At 44.2% G+C, this 17460-nt stretch overlaps 1 protein-coding gene across 1 annotated transcript in view; it reads left to right on the top strand.

The window, feature by feature from the left end:
- The window catches only part of COL15A1 (collagen type XV alpha 1 chain), a 1855347-nt gene that overhangs the window by 275999 nt on the left and 1561888 nt on the right, over nucleotides 1–17460 (top strand). Inside the window, exon 3 of the mRNA XM_077269528.1 lies at nucleotides 1086–1633. Coding sequence (XP_077125643.1) covers nucleotides 1086–1633 — 548 coding nt within the window. The remainder of the gene's footprint in view (nucleotides 1–1085; nucleotides 1634–17460) is intronic.

The raw sequence follows: 17460 nt of genomic DNA, 5'->3' as shown, positions 1-17460 counted from the left end.
GTTACAGTAACTTAGCTCCGGGTGGACCCCCTCAGAGCGCGGGGCCCGGGGCGATGGCCCCGTCAGACCCCCCGGTAGCTACGCTATTGATCCCAAGTTATGTACAGGGAGGTTATCTGCAGTGCATTAGTCCTGTCTTCTGCTGAGAGAAGGGCAAAGAGATCACACAGGCATCATGAGAGGTTAAATATTACACTCACACACTTTCAGCATCATATTAGTATATACATGCACAATACTGTACAATGCAAAAGTTTTAGGCAGGCATGGAAGAATATGCAAAACAAGAATGCTTTTAAAAACAGAAGTGATAATAGTTTATTTTAATCAATTAACAAAATGAATGAACAAAAAGATAAATCTAAATCAAATCAATATTTTGTGTCACCACTAGTGATGAGTGAGTGTGCTCCTTACTCTAATTTTCCGATCATGCTAGTCACCACCCTTTGCCTTGAAAACAGCATCATTTCTTCTAGGTACACTTGCCCAAAAAAAACTCCTCTCCGCGAAAACTGGGGGCTGTAAATCCTATTTTATGGGCTGTAGTGTTTCCAGAACACCCATAAAAATAAAAAAATAAGGAGCAATAAGCCAAAATATCACTTTGATACTTATTGACTTATTTATTTATCACTGTGTATTTTTGCCATTTAAACTGAGTACCCCCTCCAATTGCCACTATTCCAAAGATTCTGTTTTTTTACTTTTTTTTATTTGCCCCTCCATTAAGTTGTACCCCTAGTAAGAAAGGTGAACATTTTTCTTTCAGCCAACTGGATGTAAACAACAGAACTTCTCTGTATCCATTTTTATTGGCCAGTATCAAATGACAAAAAGTAAACTCCAATAGGGCAGTTCTGTAGCATACACCCAGTTAGCTAATGGGAAAATTTGCATCTTTTTTTTCAGGGTGGGGGGCACAGCTTTGGAACAGAGGGTCACAAAATAAACAAAAAAATCTATTCTAGAATCAGCGGAACAGTAGCAATTTCCGGAGGTACTCAGATTCATTTTCAATGTCCAGTGGAATGTCCTTTTTAAGTTTTTCAAGCAGTTACTGTCATTTTGTTTTTCTTCTACAGATCGGGGTAACAAAGGACATCTTGATCTCTTAGAGCTGATTGGAGTGCCTCTTCCTCCCTCGGTGTCTTTTATTACTGGATATGAAGGGTTTCCAGCTTACAGCTTTGGACCAGATTCTAACATTGGTCGCCTTACACGCACTTTCATTCCACAGCCATTTTTTCGAGATTTTGCCATTATTGCTACTTTAAAGCCCAATAGTAATCATGGAGGTGTTTTATTTGCTATAACTGATGCCTTTCAGAAGATTATCTATTTAGGCCTCAAGCTGTCAGCAGTTGAAGATGGTACACAGAGGATAAATATATACTATACAGAACCAGGTTCACATATTTCCAAAGAGGCTGCTTCTTTTAAAGTGCCTGTAATGACAAATAAATGGAATCGTTTTACAGTGACAGTGGTGGAATATGAAATAGTCCTTTATATGGACTGTGAGGAGTATCAGAGAGCTCCATTCCAAAGGTCCGCAGAGCCATTGACATTTGAAGCCAGTTCTGGTATATTTGTTGGAAATGCTGGTGCAACAGGACTAGAAAAGTTCACGGTAAGTGCCTAAAATATAACTTGTCATTTAACCCCTTCATTAGCTAGATTTTCCATTTGTGCACTTTCATTTTTTACTCTTCTCCAAAGAGCCAACATTTTTTTTTACTTTTCTGTTGATATAGCCATATGAGGGTTGTTTTTATGCTGAATAAGTTGAAGCTGTGAATTATTATTATTTATTACTATAGCCACATTTAGTCCATGGCACTTTATATGTGAAAAGGGGTACACATAATAAAAAAAATTCAAATATAATAGTGATGAACATTACAAATCACTGACTGGAGGAGAAGAGGACCTGCCCGCGAGGGCTCACAGTCACACCATTCATTTTACCATACAATGTACTGGAAAAGAGAAAAAAAAATCCAAGTGAAGTGAAATGGTGATTAAAAAAACTCTTTTCCACCATTGTTTGCATGAGTTTTGTTTTTACAGCATTCATTATGTGTTTAAAATGACAAGACATTTTAATTCTCCAAGTCAGTATGAGTATGAAGATCCCATAATTTGTAAACTTTTTTTAAGTTGTAAAAAAATCAGAAATTTAAAAGAAATTTGTTATAGTTTAGTTTTGCACAACAAGATTACATGTTTAATTGTGCCATTCCATTTTATGTGGAATTGAGGTAGCCAGAAACCAAACATTCTTCCGTTTCCATTTTTTTTCTCTTTACTGCTTTCACCATATAGGCTAATTTATTTTATATTTTGTTCTCTGTGATTCATATATTCTGTTTTTATTTCTTTATCTTTAAATTGGGAAGGAGGGATAATTCACATCTATATATTTTTTATATTTGTAAAAAAAAATTTTTACACTACTTTTTTAGTCCCTTCACAGGCACTTGAACCTGTGATTGTCTGATTGATTGATTTACTACTACTTTAATCTTCGGGTCGGTGCATTTCAGTGCATGAGGCCTCTGTTATTACACAGGTAGTTCTCCTGTTATACCCAGCCTATGGCTTAATATAACAGCCCACTATACATGGCACACTAAGAGGTCATTGTTTGACATCCCGATGCAATGGCAACCTTTGGCTCCCCGTGGTTTTGTCATGGGGGTGCCAATGGTGGTGAGAGAAGGAGCCCACTCCCACTCACAACCTTCCACATGTCACAATAACTCTCAGTCATGGCTTTTGGAGCAATAATGAGCCAGGGGTGATGCTGGCATTCACTGCAGGAGATCATCCATTAGCTGTGCCAACCTCATGTTTCAGCACCTCCTATACGATCATAGCACTCTGAGTGCAGGGACCTCTGTCCCAGTACCTCTTCCCTTCCTGCTCAGCTGTCAGACACAGCTGTCAGCATGGAACTGTCACTGCGTGTTTACACGGACATAGCACATCAATCTACGGGAACTGACACCCGCTCATTATATGTCTGTCATTCGCCGAAAAGGAGTTAAATATATACAGTATCAATGCAAAGAACTCACATGTGTAGTTCTAAATCATTTAGTGTTGAATGATAATAATATCACATACAGGTGCATCTCACAAAATTAGAATCTCCTCAAAAAGTTTATTTATTTCAGTTCTTCTACACAAAAAGTGAAACTCATATATTCTATAGAGTCATTGCAAACAGACTGATCTATTTCAAGAGTTTATTTCTACTAATGCTGATTATTTTGGCTTACAGCCAATGAGAACCCAAAAGTCATTATCTCAGTAAATTAGAATATTTTATAATACCAGCTTGAAAAAATGATTTTAACATCCGAAATGTTGGCCTACTGAAATGCATGTTCAGTAAATGCACTCAATACTTGGTAGGGGCTCCTTTTGCATCAATTACTGCATCAATGCAGCGTGGCATGGATGTGATCAGTCTGCGGCACTGCTGAGGTGTTATGGAAGGCCAGGTTGCTTTGATAGCATCCTTCAGCTCACCTGCATTGTTGGATCTGGTGTCTCTCATCTTCCTATTAACAGTACCCCATAGATTCTCTATGGGGTTAAGGTCAGAACAGTTTGCTGGCCAATCAAGCACAGTCATACTGTTGGTTAAAACAAGAATTGATACTTTTTGCGGTGTGGACAGGTGCCAAGTCCTGCTTGAGAATTAAATTTCCATCTCCAAAAAGCTTGTTGGCAGAGGGAAGCATGAAATGCTCTAAAATTTTCTGACTTTGGTCTTGATAAAACACTGTGGACCTACATCAGCAGATGACATGGCTCCCCAAACCCTCACCGATTGTGGAAACTTCACACTACACCTCAAGCAGCTTGGATTGTCTGTCTCTCCACTCTTCCTCCAGACTCTGGGACCTTGATTTCCAAGGTCTAGTGTGAAGTATCCACAATGAATGATGGTTTCGGGAGCCATGTCATCCGCTGTTGTAGGTCCACTCCACTGTGTTTTATCAAGACCAAAGTCAGCGCAGCCGTCTACCAGGAAATTTGAAAGCACTTCATGATTCCTCCTGCCAAAAAGCTTTTTGGATAAGGAAGTATAATTCTTCAGCAGGACTTGTCAACTCTCCAAAAGTACCAATTCCTGATTTAAAAACAATAGTATCTCTGTGCTTGATTGGCCAGCAATATCATCTGACTTTAACCCCATAGAGAATCTATGGGATATTGTGAAGAGGAAGATGAGAGACAGCAGACCCAACAATGCAGACGAGCTGAAGGTTGCTGTCAAAGCAACCTGGGCTTCCATAACACCTCAGCAGTGCCACAGACTGATCGCCTCCATGCTACACTGCATTGATGCAGTAATTGATGCAAAAGGAGTCCCGACAAAGTATTGAGTGCAATTACTGAACATACATTTCAAAATCATTTTTTTGCGCTGGTGTTATAAAGTATTCTAATTTACTGAGATAATGACTTTTTGGGTTTTCATTGGCTGTAAGCCATAATCATCAACGGTAACAGAAATAAACACTTGAAATACATCACTCTATTTATAATGACTATGTAATATGAGCTTCACTTTTTGTATTGAAGAACTGAAATAAATGAACTATTTGATGATATTCTAATTTTGTGAGATGCACCTATATGTATGCAATTCTTATCATCTTTATATTATGGAGGTGCAGTGCACACAAAACTATGGTGGGCATAGAGCAATCCGTCGCAGTCGTTCTTGGTGCCTGAGGCTCTTTGACTCATTATAAGACACCAGAATTTTAACTAACACACAGGAGGTATATAGCTCTGGAGCCGGACATCTGAACATAACAATGAAGATATGCAGCAAAATATAGCATTCAACCACATAGCCAATTCTCATTGCTATTTCCAGTTCGCTTTTTCAGCTTCTCATATCCTGAAATACAAAAAAAATGTGTATTTACTGGGTGCTTTCATTTGGCAGATCATCGCTTTTTATATCTGTACTGTATTTGTATTCCAGAAAGTCAGATGTGACTCTGTTATTTCTGGAAAGTTCTAGATGTTTAAGTGTACCTCGCCATTGTAAAATAGAACATAGAAATTTGTGATGGCTGCAAAATACATCTAAAATATATGTCACTGCATGTGTCCCTATAAGAACTACAATAATTTCCAGCTTCCACGAGGTTAGTTTTCATTTGAATTCTTTGGTTTAACGGATAGGGTGTGCCATTTATAGGTTCTCACCCTACAACAGGCAGTGACATTACAGTAATGTAAGAATATTAGGATACATCAGCCATTGTCTGTACTTGTGAATTTTTCTGCAACTAGTATGTTATATGAAATAACAAAAATGAAAAAAAATATATGATTCAAAAACTGGAAGCTGAAACTTTCATACTGTATGAGTGCGGGCCATAGGTGGGCTTAGTTTTAATCCTACGACAATGTGGAATTACAGAATGGGTTTCAGCTGGCTGGCTAAGTAACTGGGCAACCGAGTGTCCTGTGTCTGGCAGGACCTTGGACAGAAGATAAAAGCAGTTTTCACCTCTTCTAGCTAGACGATAATTCCTGCAACAAGAGCAGGTCTTCCCTGTTGCTGGGGCTGTTCTGCAATATTTTGTTAAATTAATAAAGCTACGATTGTCAAATGTAATCACATCACATCTAAATTAGTTTTTAAACTTTTAATGTGGTGATGTACAAAGGCTAAATTATGAAAGTAGTGTTATTGTCCAAACAGTTCTGGACGCAACTAAATAGACATGTTTCACATCTGTAGTGTGTGGTTGGAAGCTGGACACTGATCATACATGTGCAGCCATTGTGTCGACAAGAGCCAAATTATAGTTGTGTGCGACTGCATATATACATAAGTATGAAAATCGCATAGAGTGAAGTGTCCATGTGATGACTACTGGAACCTGCAGAGCTGAATCCTGACATCGCAGCTTCTGAATTCTCACAACGAATGCACTGCACACTTTTAGGATTCTCCCTTGCCGGTGGACGGTCATGTCAGCACAAGCATGCGATTTGTATACTTCTGACCACATTCCGACCAGACGTGCCCGGCCTCGCTCAGTTCATTTTCATTGAGTGAGGCCACACATGTCTAGTCAGCATGTGACCGCATGTATGTAAATCACGAGAAAAGCATGAGAGAATCCTGACAGCGTGCAGGGCGCACTGTGAGAATTTAGAAGTCTGCAGTCACAAAGAATGACTGCAGACTCATTACAAACCTGGACATCCCCTTTAATGCTCCTAACATAAATAAAAACATGAGAATTAGTCAGTATCACAAATAACATTTACATCCAGGTACCTTATAGATGACGTCGTCTCTGGAGCCGATCTCCTTCTTTTCTTCATCTTGTCCAGATCCCATGATGAGTTTTCTCATCCACAGCTGTCTCTGCAGAATTCCATCTTCTCCGTTCTTTTGCAGAAAATCTCCACATGATGCCCTTAAAGATACATGTGTCATTAAAATGCTCCTGAATGAAAAATTGCCCCTCACTATATTGTCTGCATAAAATATGACCCCCACACTGTCCCTCTTATGGTACACGCTCTTTACACGGACCTCTCCTTTCCATACCGGCCCCCTCTTCATACTGTCCTCTCACACTGTGTCCCCCCTATAGGGCCCAGTATTTATACTGTACTCTCTCATCACACTACCCTCCTTGGTATACTATCCCCTCCTGGCTGTGCCCTTACACTGTCCCCCATGTTACGCATGCACACATCCCAACACCCTCACTCCCCGTACTCTGTCCACATATGTTTTTCACATCGCTACTCATACTGTGTCTGCATACATTCCCCCGTTTGACCCCAAACTGTCTGCACCCATCCCCCATACTGTTTCCTCATACTTGCCCCCCATCTCCCCCTTTGCTCTTCATTTTGTGTCCTCAGATCTCCCCCACACATTCAATCCCCCATCTCCACTCCAATTCTCCCCACACACAATAAATCCCCCCTCCCTACTCACATTAAATCTCCCCCCACAATAAATCCCCCATCTTTACTCACATTAAATCTCCCCCCACAATAAATCCCCCCAATAAATCCCCACATCTCCACTCATATTAAATATCCCCCATCCAATAATATATCCCACCATCCCCACTCACATTAAATCCCCCCCACAATATATCCCCCTATTCCAACTCACAATAAATCCCCCCCACAATATATCCCACCATCCCCACTCACATTAAATCCCCCCACAATATATCCCCCCCATTCCCATTCATAGTAAATCCCCCCCACAATATATCCCCCCCATCCCCCACTCACAGTGAATCCCCCTCACAATATATCCCCCCCATCCCCACTCACATTAAATCCCCCCACAATATATCCTCCCCACTCACACTAAATCCCCCCCCCTGCACCTTCGGTGTCTTCAGCTCCACAGGAGCACTTACCACTGCTCTGCATCTCTCCTGCTCTGCCTCGGAGTCTGCTCTGCCGCGCGGGCGAGTGATGTCAGCAGCGTGATCACATGACCTGATCACGCTGCTGGCGTCGCTCTGACCCGGGAGTCAGAGCTTCAATTGTACTCGCATCTCAGATGCAGTACAATTGAACACTGGGAGCCGGCGCGCCGCAGCTTCTCTGTGCCGGCTGTCAGCTTGACAGTCGGCACAGAGAACAGCTGACTCCTGGTGCGGGGGGCGGCAGAATGCAGCCACCAGGGGAGACACTGCGGACCGCCGCTTTAGGCGGCCCGACTGCGCCCCCCTGCCGGCTGCGCCCGGGGCACATGCCCCGGCTGCCCCCCCTAGATACGCCACTGCACACTACAGATACCTCACACACATGTAACACATATACACTACAGATACCTCACACACATGTAACACACACTAGTTACCTCACACACATGTAACACACACTACAGATACCGCACACACATGTAACACACACTATAGATACCTCAGACACATGTAACATATACACACTACAGATACCGCACACACATGTAACACATATACACTACAGATACCGCACACACATGTAACACACACTATAGATACCTCACACACATGTAACATATACACACTACAGATACCGCACACACGTAACACATATACACTACAGATACCTCACACACATGTAACACACACTACAGATACCGCACACACATGTAACACACACTATAGATACATCACACACATGTAACATATACACACTACAGATACCGCACACACATGTAACACATATACACTACAGATACCTCACACACATGTAACACACACTACAGATACCGCACACACATGTAACACACACTACAGATACCGCACACACATGTAACACACACTATAGATACCTCACACACATGTAACATATACACACTACAGATACCTCACGCACATGTAACACACTCTACAGATACCTCACACACGTAACATACACACACTACAGATACCGCACACACATGTAACACACACTATAGATACCTCACACACATGTAACATATACACACTACAGTTACCCCACACATGTAACGCACACACACTACAGATACCTCACGCACATGTAACACACACTACAGATACCTCACACACGTAACATACACACACTACAGATACCGCACACACATGTAACACACACTATAGATACCTCACACACATGTAACACACACTACAGATACCGCACACACATGTAACACACACTACAGATACCTCACGCACATGTAACACACTCTACAGATACCTCACACACGTAACATACACACACTACAGATACCGCACACACATGTAACACACACTATAGATACCTCACACACATGTAACACACACTACAGATACCGCACACACATGTAACACACACTACAGATACCTCACGCACATGTAACACACACTACAGATACCTCACACACGTAACATACACACACTACAGATACCGCACACACATGTAACACACACTATAGATACCTCACACACATGTAACACACACTGCAGATACCGCACACACATGTAACACACACTACAGATACCTCACGCACATGTAACACACTCTACAGATACCTCACACACATGTAACACACACTATAGATACCTCACACACATGTAACATATACACACTACAGATACCGCACACACATGTAACACATATACACTACAGATACCTCACACACATGTAACACACACTACAGATACCTCACGCACATGTAACACACACTACAGATACCTCACACACGTAACATATACACACTACAGATACCGCACACACATGTAATACATATACACTACAGATACCTCACACACATGTAACACACACTATAGATACCTCACACACAAGTAACACACACACACTACAGTTACCCCACACATGTAACGCACACTATAGATACCTCACACACATGTAACACACACTACAGATACCGCACACACATGTAACACACACTATAGATACCTCACACACATGTAACATATACACACTACAGATACCGCACACACATGTAACACATATACACTACAGATACCGCACACACATGTAACACACACTATAGATACCTCACACACATGTAACATATACACACTACAGATACCGCACACACATGTAACACACACTATAGATACCTCACACACATGTAACATATACACACTACAGATACCACACACACGTAACATACACACACTACAGATACCGCACACATGTAACACACACACACGTAACATACACACACTACAGATACCGCACACACATGTAACACACACACACACACTCTGTGCTGCAGCAGAGGCTGATATACATGTGCAGCTCCTTCTGCTCACAGCAAGCACTTTCCCAGCACCTCCCCCGCTCTCTCCTTCTCTGTCGGGGCTGTGGACCAGAGCAGGAGAAGATGTGACGGTGGGGAATTGAGCTGCTTCTTTATCTGTCCCTCGGAGCACACACAGGTAGGTATTCCTGACCTTGCAGCTTGATTGCAGGCTCTCTCCCTCAGAGGCGCCCCGTGCAGAAGGACAGGAGCACTGGCCAATCAGCTCTTCTATCAATCTGATGCTCATTGGCCAGTGTTCTTCTCCACAATGGCACGCCCCTTTTTTGAATGGCTGAACCCGGCGCAGCAAATAAAAAATAAATCAGTGCATAGAAAAATGTTTGCACCCCCTCATGCCCTGTCGCCTCACTAGACACTGCAGGAAGAAGTGGGCGGTCGGATGTCCTGATCACAGGCTGCAGTGCAGCGGGAGGCATGGCCGGAGCAGCACAGCACAGCGCGGCCCCTCATCCTGTTTCTATGTTACCTCACTGCAGCGCTAGTGATCAGGACATCAGTCCGCCCACTTCCTCCTTTCTAGTACGGCGCGATCAAGTGCGCAAGAAAAGCAAATGCCGCCCGGCGTGCTGGCTGCTGAAGTGAACTCTGGAACGCCCACTGACAACGCGGAGAGGGCGATATGACTAGCGACCCATTACAATGACCGGCCCTTCTGGCATTTGCCAGAAATGCCCGATGGCCAGTCCGGCCCTGACCATAAGTATGAAAATCGCATAGAGTGAAGTGTCCATGTGACGACTACTGGAACCTGCAGAGCTGAATCCTGACATCACAGCTTCTGAATTCTCACAACGAATGCACTGCACACTTTTAGGATTCTCCCTTGCCGGTGGACGGTCATGTCAGCACAAGCATGTGATTTGTATACTTCCGACCACATTCCGACTAGACCTGCCCGGCCTCGCTCAGTTCATTTTCATTGAGTGAGGCCACACATGTCTAGTCAGCATGTGACCGCATGTATGTAAATCACGAGAAAAGCACGAGAGAATCCTGACAGCGTGCAGGGCGCACTGTGAGAATTCAGAAGTCTGCAGTCACAAAGAATGACTGCAGACTCATTACAAACCTGGACATCCCCTTTAATGCTCCTAACAAATAAAAACATGAGAATTAGTCAGTATCACAAATAACATTTACATCCAGGTACCTTATAGATGACGTCGTCTCTGGAGCCGATCTCCTTCTTTTCTTCATCTTGTCCAGATCCCATGATGAGTTTTCTCATCCACAGCTGTCTCTGCAGACTTCCATCTTCTCCGCTCTTTTGCAGAAAATCTCCACATGATGCCCTTAAAGATACATCTGTCATTAAAATGCTACTGAATGAAAAATTGCCCCTCACTATATTGTCTGCATAAAATATGACCCCCACACTGTCCCTCTTATGGTACACGCTCTTTACACGGACCTCTCCTTTCCATACCGGCCCCCTCTTCATACTGTCCTCTCACACTGTGTCCCCCCTATAGGGCCCAGTATTTATACTGTACTCTCTCATCACACTACCCTCCTTGGTATACTATCCCCTCCTGGCTGTGCCCTTACACTGTCCCCCATGTTACGCATGCACACATCCCAACACCCTCACTCCCCGTACTCTGTCCACATATGTTTTTCACATCGCTACTCATACTGTGTCTGCATACATTCCCCCGTTTGACCCCAAACTGTCTGCACCCATCCCCCATACTGTTTCCTCATACTTGCCCCCCATCTCCCCCTTTGCTCTTCATTTTGTGTCCTCAGATCTCCCCCACACATTCAATCCCCCATCTCCACTCCAATTCTCCCCACACACAATAAATCCCCCCTCCCTACTCACATTAAATCTCCCCCCACAATAAATCCCCCATCTTTACTCACATTAAATCTCCCCCCACAATAAATCCCCCCAATAAATCCCCACATCTCCACTCATATTAAATATCCCCCATCCAATAATATATCCCACCATCCCCACTCACATTAAATCCCCCCCACAATATATCCCCCTATTCCCACTCACAATAAATCCCCCCCACAATATATCCCACCATCCCCACTCACATTAAATCCCCCCACAATATATCCCCCCATTCCCATTCATAGTAAATCCCCCCCACAATATATCCCCCCCATCCCCCACTCACAGTGAATCCCCCTCACAATATATCCCCCCCATCCCCACTTACATTATATCCCCCCACAATATATCCCCCCCACTCACAGTAAATCCCCCCCCTGCACCTTCGGTGTCTTCAGCTCCACAGGAGCACTTACCACTGCTCTGCATCTCTCCTGCTCTGCCTCGGAGTCTGTTCTGCCGCGCGGGCGAGTGATGTCAGCAGCGTGATCACATGACCTGATCACGCTGCTGGCGTCGCTCTGACCCGGGAGTCAGAGCTTCAATTGTACTCGCATCTCAGATGCAGTACAATTGAACACTGGGAGCCGGCGCGCCGCAGCTTCTCTGTGCCGGCTGTCAGCTTGACAGTCGGCACAGAGAAGAGCTGACTCCTGGTGCGGGGGGCGGCAGAATGCAGCCACCAGGGGAGACACTGCGGACCGCCGCTTTAGGCGGCCCGACTGCGCCCCCCTGCCGGCTGCGCCCGGGGCACATGCCCCGGCTGCCCCCCCCCTAGATACACCACTGCACACTACAGATACCTCACACACATGTAACACATATACACTACAGATACCTCACACACATGTAACACACACTAGTTACCTCACACACATGTAACACACACTACAGATACCGCACACACATGTAACACACACTATAGATACCTCAGACACATGTAACATATACACACTACAGATACCGCACACACATGTAACACATATACACTACAGATACCGCACACACATGTAACACACACTATAGAAACCTCACACACATGTAACATATACACACTACAGATACCGCACACACGTAACACATATACACTACAGATACCTCACACACATGTAACACACACTACAGATACCGCACACACATGTAACACACACTATAGATACCTCAGACACATGTAACCTATACACACTACAGATACCTCACACACATGTAACACACAAAACAGATACCGCACACACATGTAACACACACTATAGATACATCACACACATGTAACATATACACACTACAGATACCGCACACACATGTAACACATATACACTACAGATACCTCACACACATGTAACACACACTACAGATACCGCACACACATGTAACACACACTACAGATACCGCACACACATGTAACACACACTATAGATACCTCACACACATGTAACATATACACACTACAGATACCACACACACATGTAACACATATACACTACAGATACCTCACACACATGTAACACACACTACAGATACCGCACACACATGTAACACACATGTAACACACACTAGATACCTCACACACATGTAACATATACACACTACAGTTACCCCACACATGTAACGCACACACACTACAGATACCTCACGCACATGTAACACACACTACAGATACCTCACACACGTAACATACACACACTACAGATACCGCACACACATGTAACACACACTATAGATACCTCACACACATGTAACACACACTACAGATACCGCACACACATGTAACACACACTACAGATACCTCACGCACATGTAACACACACTACAGATACCTCACACACGTAACATACACACACTACAGATACCGCACACACATGTAACACACACTATAGATACCTCACACACATGTAACACACACTATAGATACCTCACACACATGTAACACACACTACAGGTACCGCACACACATGTAACACACACTACAGATACCTCACGCACATGTAACACACACTACAGATACCACACACACGTAACATACACACACTACAGATACCGCACACACATGTAACACACACTATAGATACCTCACACACATGTAACACACACTACAGATACCGCACACACGTAACACATATACACTACAGATACCTCACACACATGTAACACACACTACAGATACCGCACACACATGTAACACACACTATAGATACCTCAGACACATGTAACCTATACACACTACAGATACCTCACACACATGTAACACACAAAACAGATACCGCACACACATGTAACACACACTATAGATACATCACACACATGTAACATATACACACTACAGATACCGCACACACATGTAACACATATACACTACAGATACCTCACACACATGTAACACACACTACAGATACCGCACACACATGTAACACACACTACAGATACCGCACACACATGTAACACACACTATAGATACCTCACACACATGTAACATATACACACTACAGATACCACACACACATGTAACACATATACACTACAGATACCTCACACACATGTAACACACACTACAGATACCGCACACACATGTAACACACATGTAACACACACTAGATACCTCACACACATGTAACATATACACACTACAGTTACCCCACACATGTAACGCACACACACTACAGATACCTCACGCACATGTAACACACACTACAGATACCTCACACACGTAACATACACACACTACAGATACCGCACACACATGTAACACACACTATAGATACCTCACACACATGTAACACACACTACAGATACCGCACACACATGTAACACACACTACAGATACCTCACGCACATGTAACACACACTACAGATACCTCACACACGTAACATACACACACTACAGATACCGCACACACATGTAACACACACTATAGATACCTCACACACATGTAACACACACTATAGATACCTCACACACATGTAACACACACTACAGGTACCGCACACACATGTAACACACACTACAGATACCTCACGCACATGTAACACACACTACAGATACCACACACACGTAACATACACACACTACAGATACCGCACACACATGTAACACACACTATAGATACCTCACACACATGTAACACACACTATAGATACCTCACACACATGTAACACACACTACAGATACCGCACACACATGTAACACACACTACAGATACCTCACGCACATGTAACACACACTACAGATACCTCACACACGTAACATACACACACTACAGATACCGCACACACATGTAACACACACTATAGATACCTCACACACATGTATCACACACTACAGATACCGCACACACATGTAACACACACTACAGATACCTCACGCACATGTAACACACACTACAGATACCTCACACACGTAACATACACACACTACAGATACCGCACACACATGTAACACACACTATAGATACCTCACACACATGTAACATATACACACTACAGATACCGCACACACATGTAACACATATACACTACAGATACCTCACACACATGTACCACACACTATAGATACCTCACACACAAGTAACACACACACACTACAGTTACCCCACACATGTAACGCACACTATAGATACCTCACACACATGTAACACACACTACAGATACCGCACACACATGTAACACACACTATAGATACCGCACACACATGTAACATATACACACTACAGATACCGCACACACATGTAACACATATACACTACAGATACCGCACACACATGTAACACACACTATAGATACCTCACACACATGTAACATATACACACTACAGATACCGCACACACATGTAACACATATACACTACAGATACCTCACGCACATGTAACACACACTACAGATACCACACACACGTAACATACACACACTACAGATACCGCACACATGTAACACACACACACACACGTAACATACACACACTACAGATACCGCACACACATGTAACACACACACACACACACACTCTGTGCTGCAGCAGAGGCTGATATACATGTGCAGCTCCTTCTGCTCACATCAAGCACTTTCCCAGCACCTCCCCCGCTCTCTCCTTCTCTGTCGGGGCTGTGGACCAGAGCAGGAGAAGATGTGACGGTGGGGAATTGAGCTGCTTCTTTATCTGTCCCTCGGAGCACACACAGGTAGGTATTCCTGACCTTGCAGCTTGATTGCAGGCTCTCTCCCTCAGAGGCGCCCCGTGCAGGAGGACAGGAGCACTGGCCAATCAGCTCTTCTATCAATCTGATGCTCATTGGCCAGTGTTCTTCTCCACCATGGCACGCCCCTTTTTTGAATGGCTGAACCCGGCGCAGCAAATAAAAAATAAATCAGTGCATAGAAAAATGTTTGCACCCCCTCATGCCCTGTCGCCTCACTAGACACTGCAGGAAGAAGTGGGCGGTCGGATGTCCTGATCACAGGCTGCAGTGCAGCGGGAGGCATGGCCGGAGCAGCACAGCACAGCGCGGCCCCTCATCCTGTTTCTATGTTACCTCACTGCAGCGCTAGTGATCAGGACATCAGTCCGCCCACTTCCTCCTTTCTAGTACGGCGCGATCAAGTGCGCAAGAAAAGCAAATGCTGCCCGGCGTGCTGGCTGCTGAAGTGAACTCTGGAACGCCCACTGACAACGCGGAGAGGGCGATATGACTAGCGACCCATTACAATGACCGGCCCTTCTGGCATTTGCCAGAAATGCCCGATGGCCAGTCCGGCCCTGACCATAAGTATGAAAATCGCATAGAGTGAAGTGTCCATGTGACGACTACTGGAACCTGCAGAGCTGAATCCTGACATCGCAGCTTCTGAATTCTCACAACGAATGCACTGCACACTTTTAGGATTCTCCCTTGCCGGTGGACGGTCATGTCAACACAAGCATGTGATTTGTATACTTCCGACCACATTCCGACTAGACGTGCCCGGCCTCGCTCAGTTCATTTTCATTGAGTGAGGCCACACATCTCTAGTCAGCATGTGACCGCATGTATGTAAATCACGAGAAAAGCACGAGAGAATCCTGACAGCGTGCAGGGCGCACTGTGAGAATTCAGAAGTCTGCAGTCACAAAGAATGACTGCAGACTCATTACAAACCTGGACATCCCCTTTAATGCTCCTAACATAAATAAAAACATGAGAATTAGTCAGTATCACAAATAACATTTACATCCAGGTACCTTATAGATGACGTCGTCTCTGGAGCCGATCTCCTTCTTTTCTTCATCTTGTCCAGATCCCATGATGAGTTTTCTCATCCACAGCTGTCTCTGCAGACTTCCATCTTCTCCGCTCTTTTGCAGAAAATCTCCACATGATGCCCTTAAAGATACATGTGTCATTAAAATGCTCCTGAATGAAAAATTGCCCCTCACTATATTGTCTGCATAAAATATGACCCCCACACTGTCCCTCTTATGGTACACGCTCTTTACACGGACCTCTCCTTTCCATACCGGCCCCCTCTTCATACTGTCCTCTCACACTGTGTCCCCCCTATAGGGCCCAGTATTTATACTGTACTCTCTCATCACACTACCCTCCTTGGTATACTATCCCCTCCTGGCTGTGCCCTTACACTGTCCCCCATGTTACGCATGCACACATCCCAACACCCTCACTCCCCGTACTCTGTCCACATATGTTTTTCACATCGCTACTCATACTGTGTCTGCATACATTCCCCCGTTTGACCCCAAACTGTCTGCACCCATCCCCCATACTGTTTCCTCATACTTGCCCCCCATCTCCCCCTTTGCTCTTCATTTTGTGTCCTC

Source organism: Ranitomeya variabilis, chromosome 6 (assembly GCF_051348905.1).
Source record: "Ranitomeya variabilis isolate aRanVar5 chromosome 6, aRanVar5.hap1, whole genome shotgun sequence".
Classification (NCBI taxonomy): Eukaryota; Metazoa; Chordata; class Amphibia; order Anura; family Dendrobatidae; genus Ranitomeya; species Ranitomeya variabilis.
This window is presented reverse-complemented; position numbering and strand designations above follow the sequence as displayed.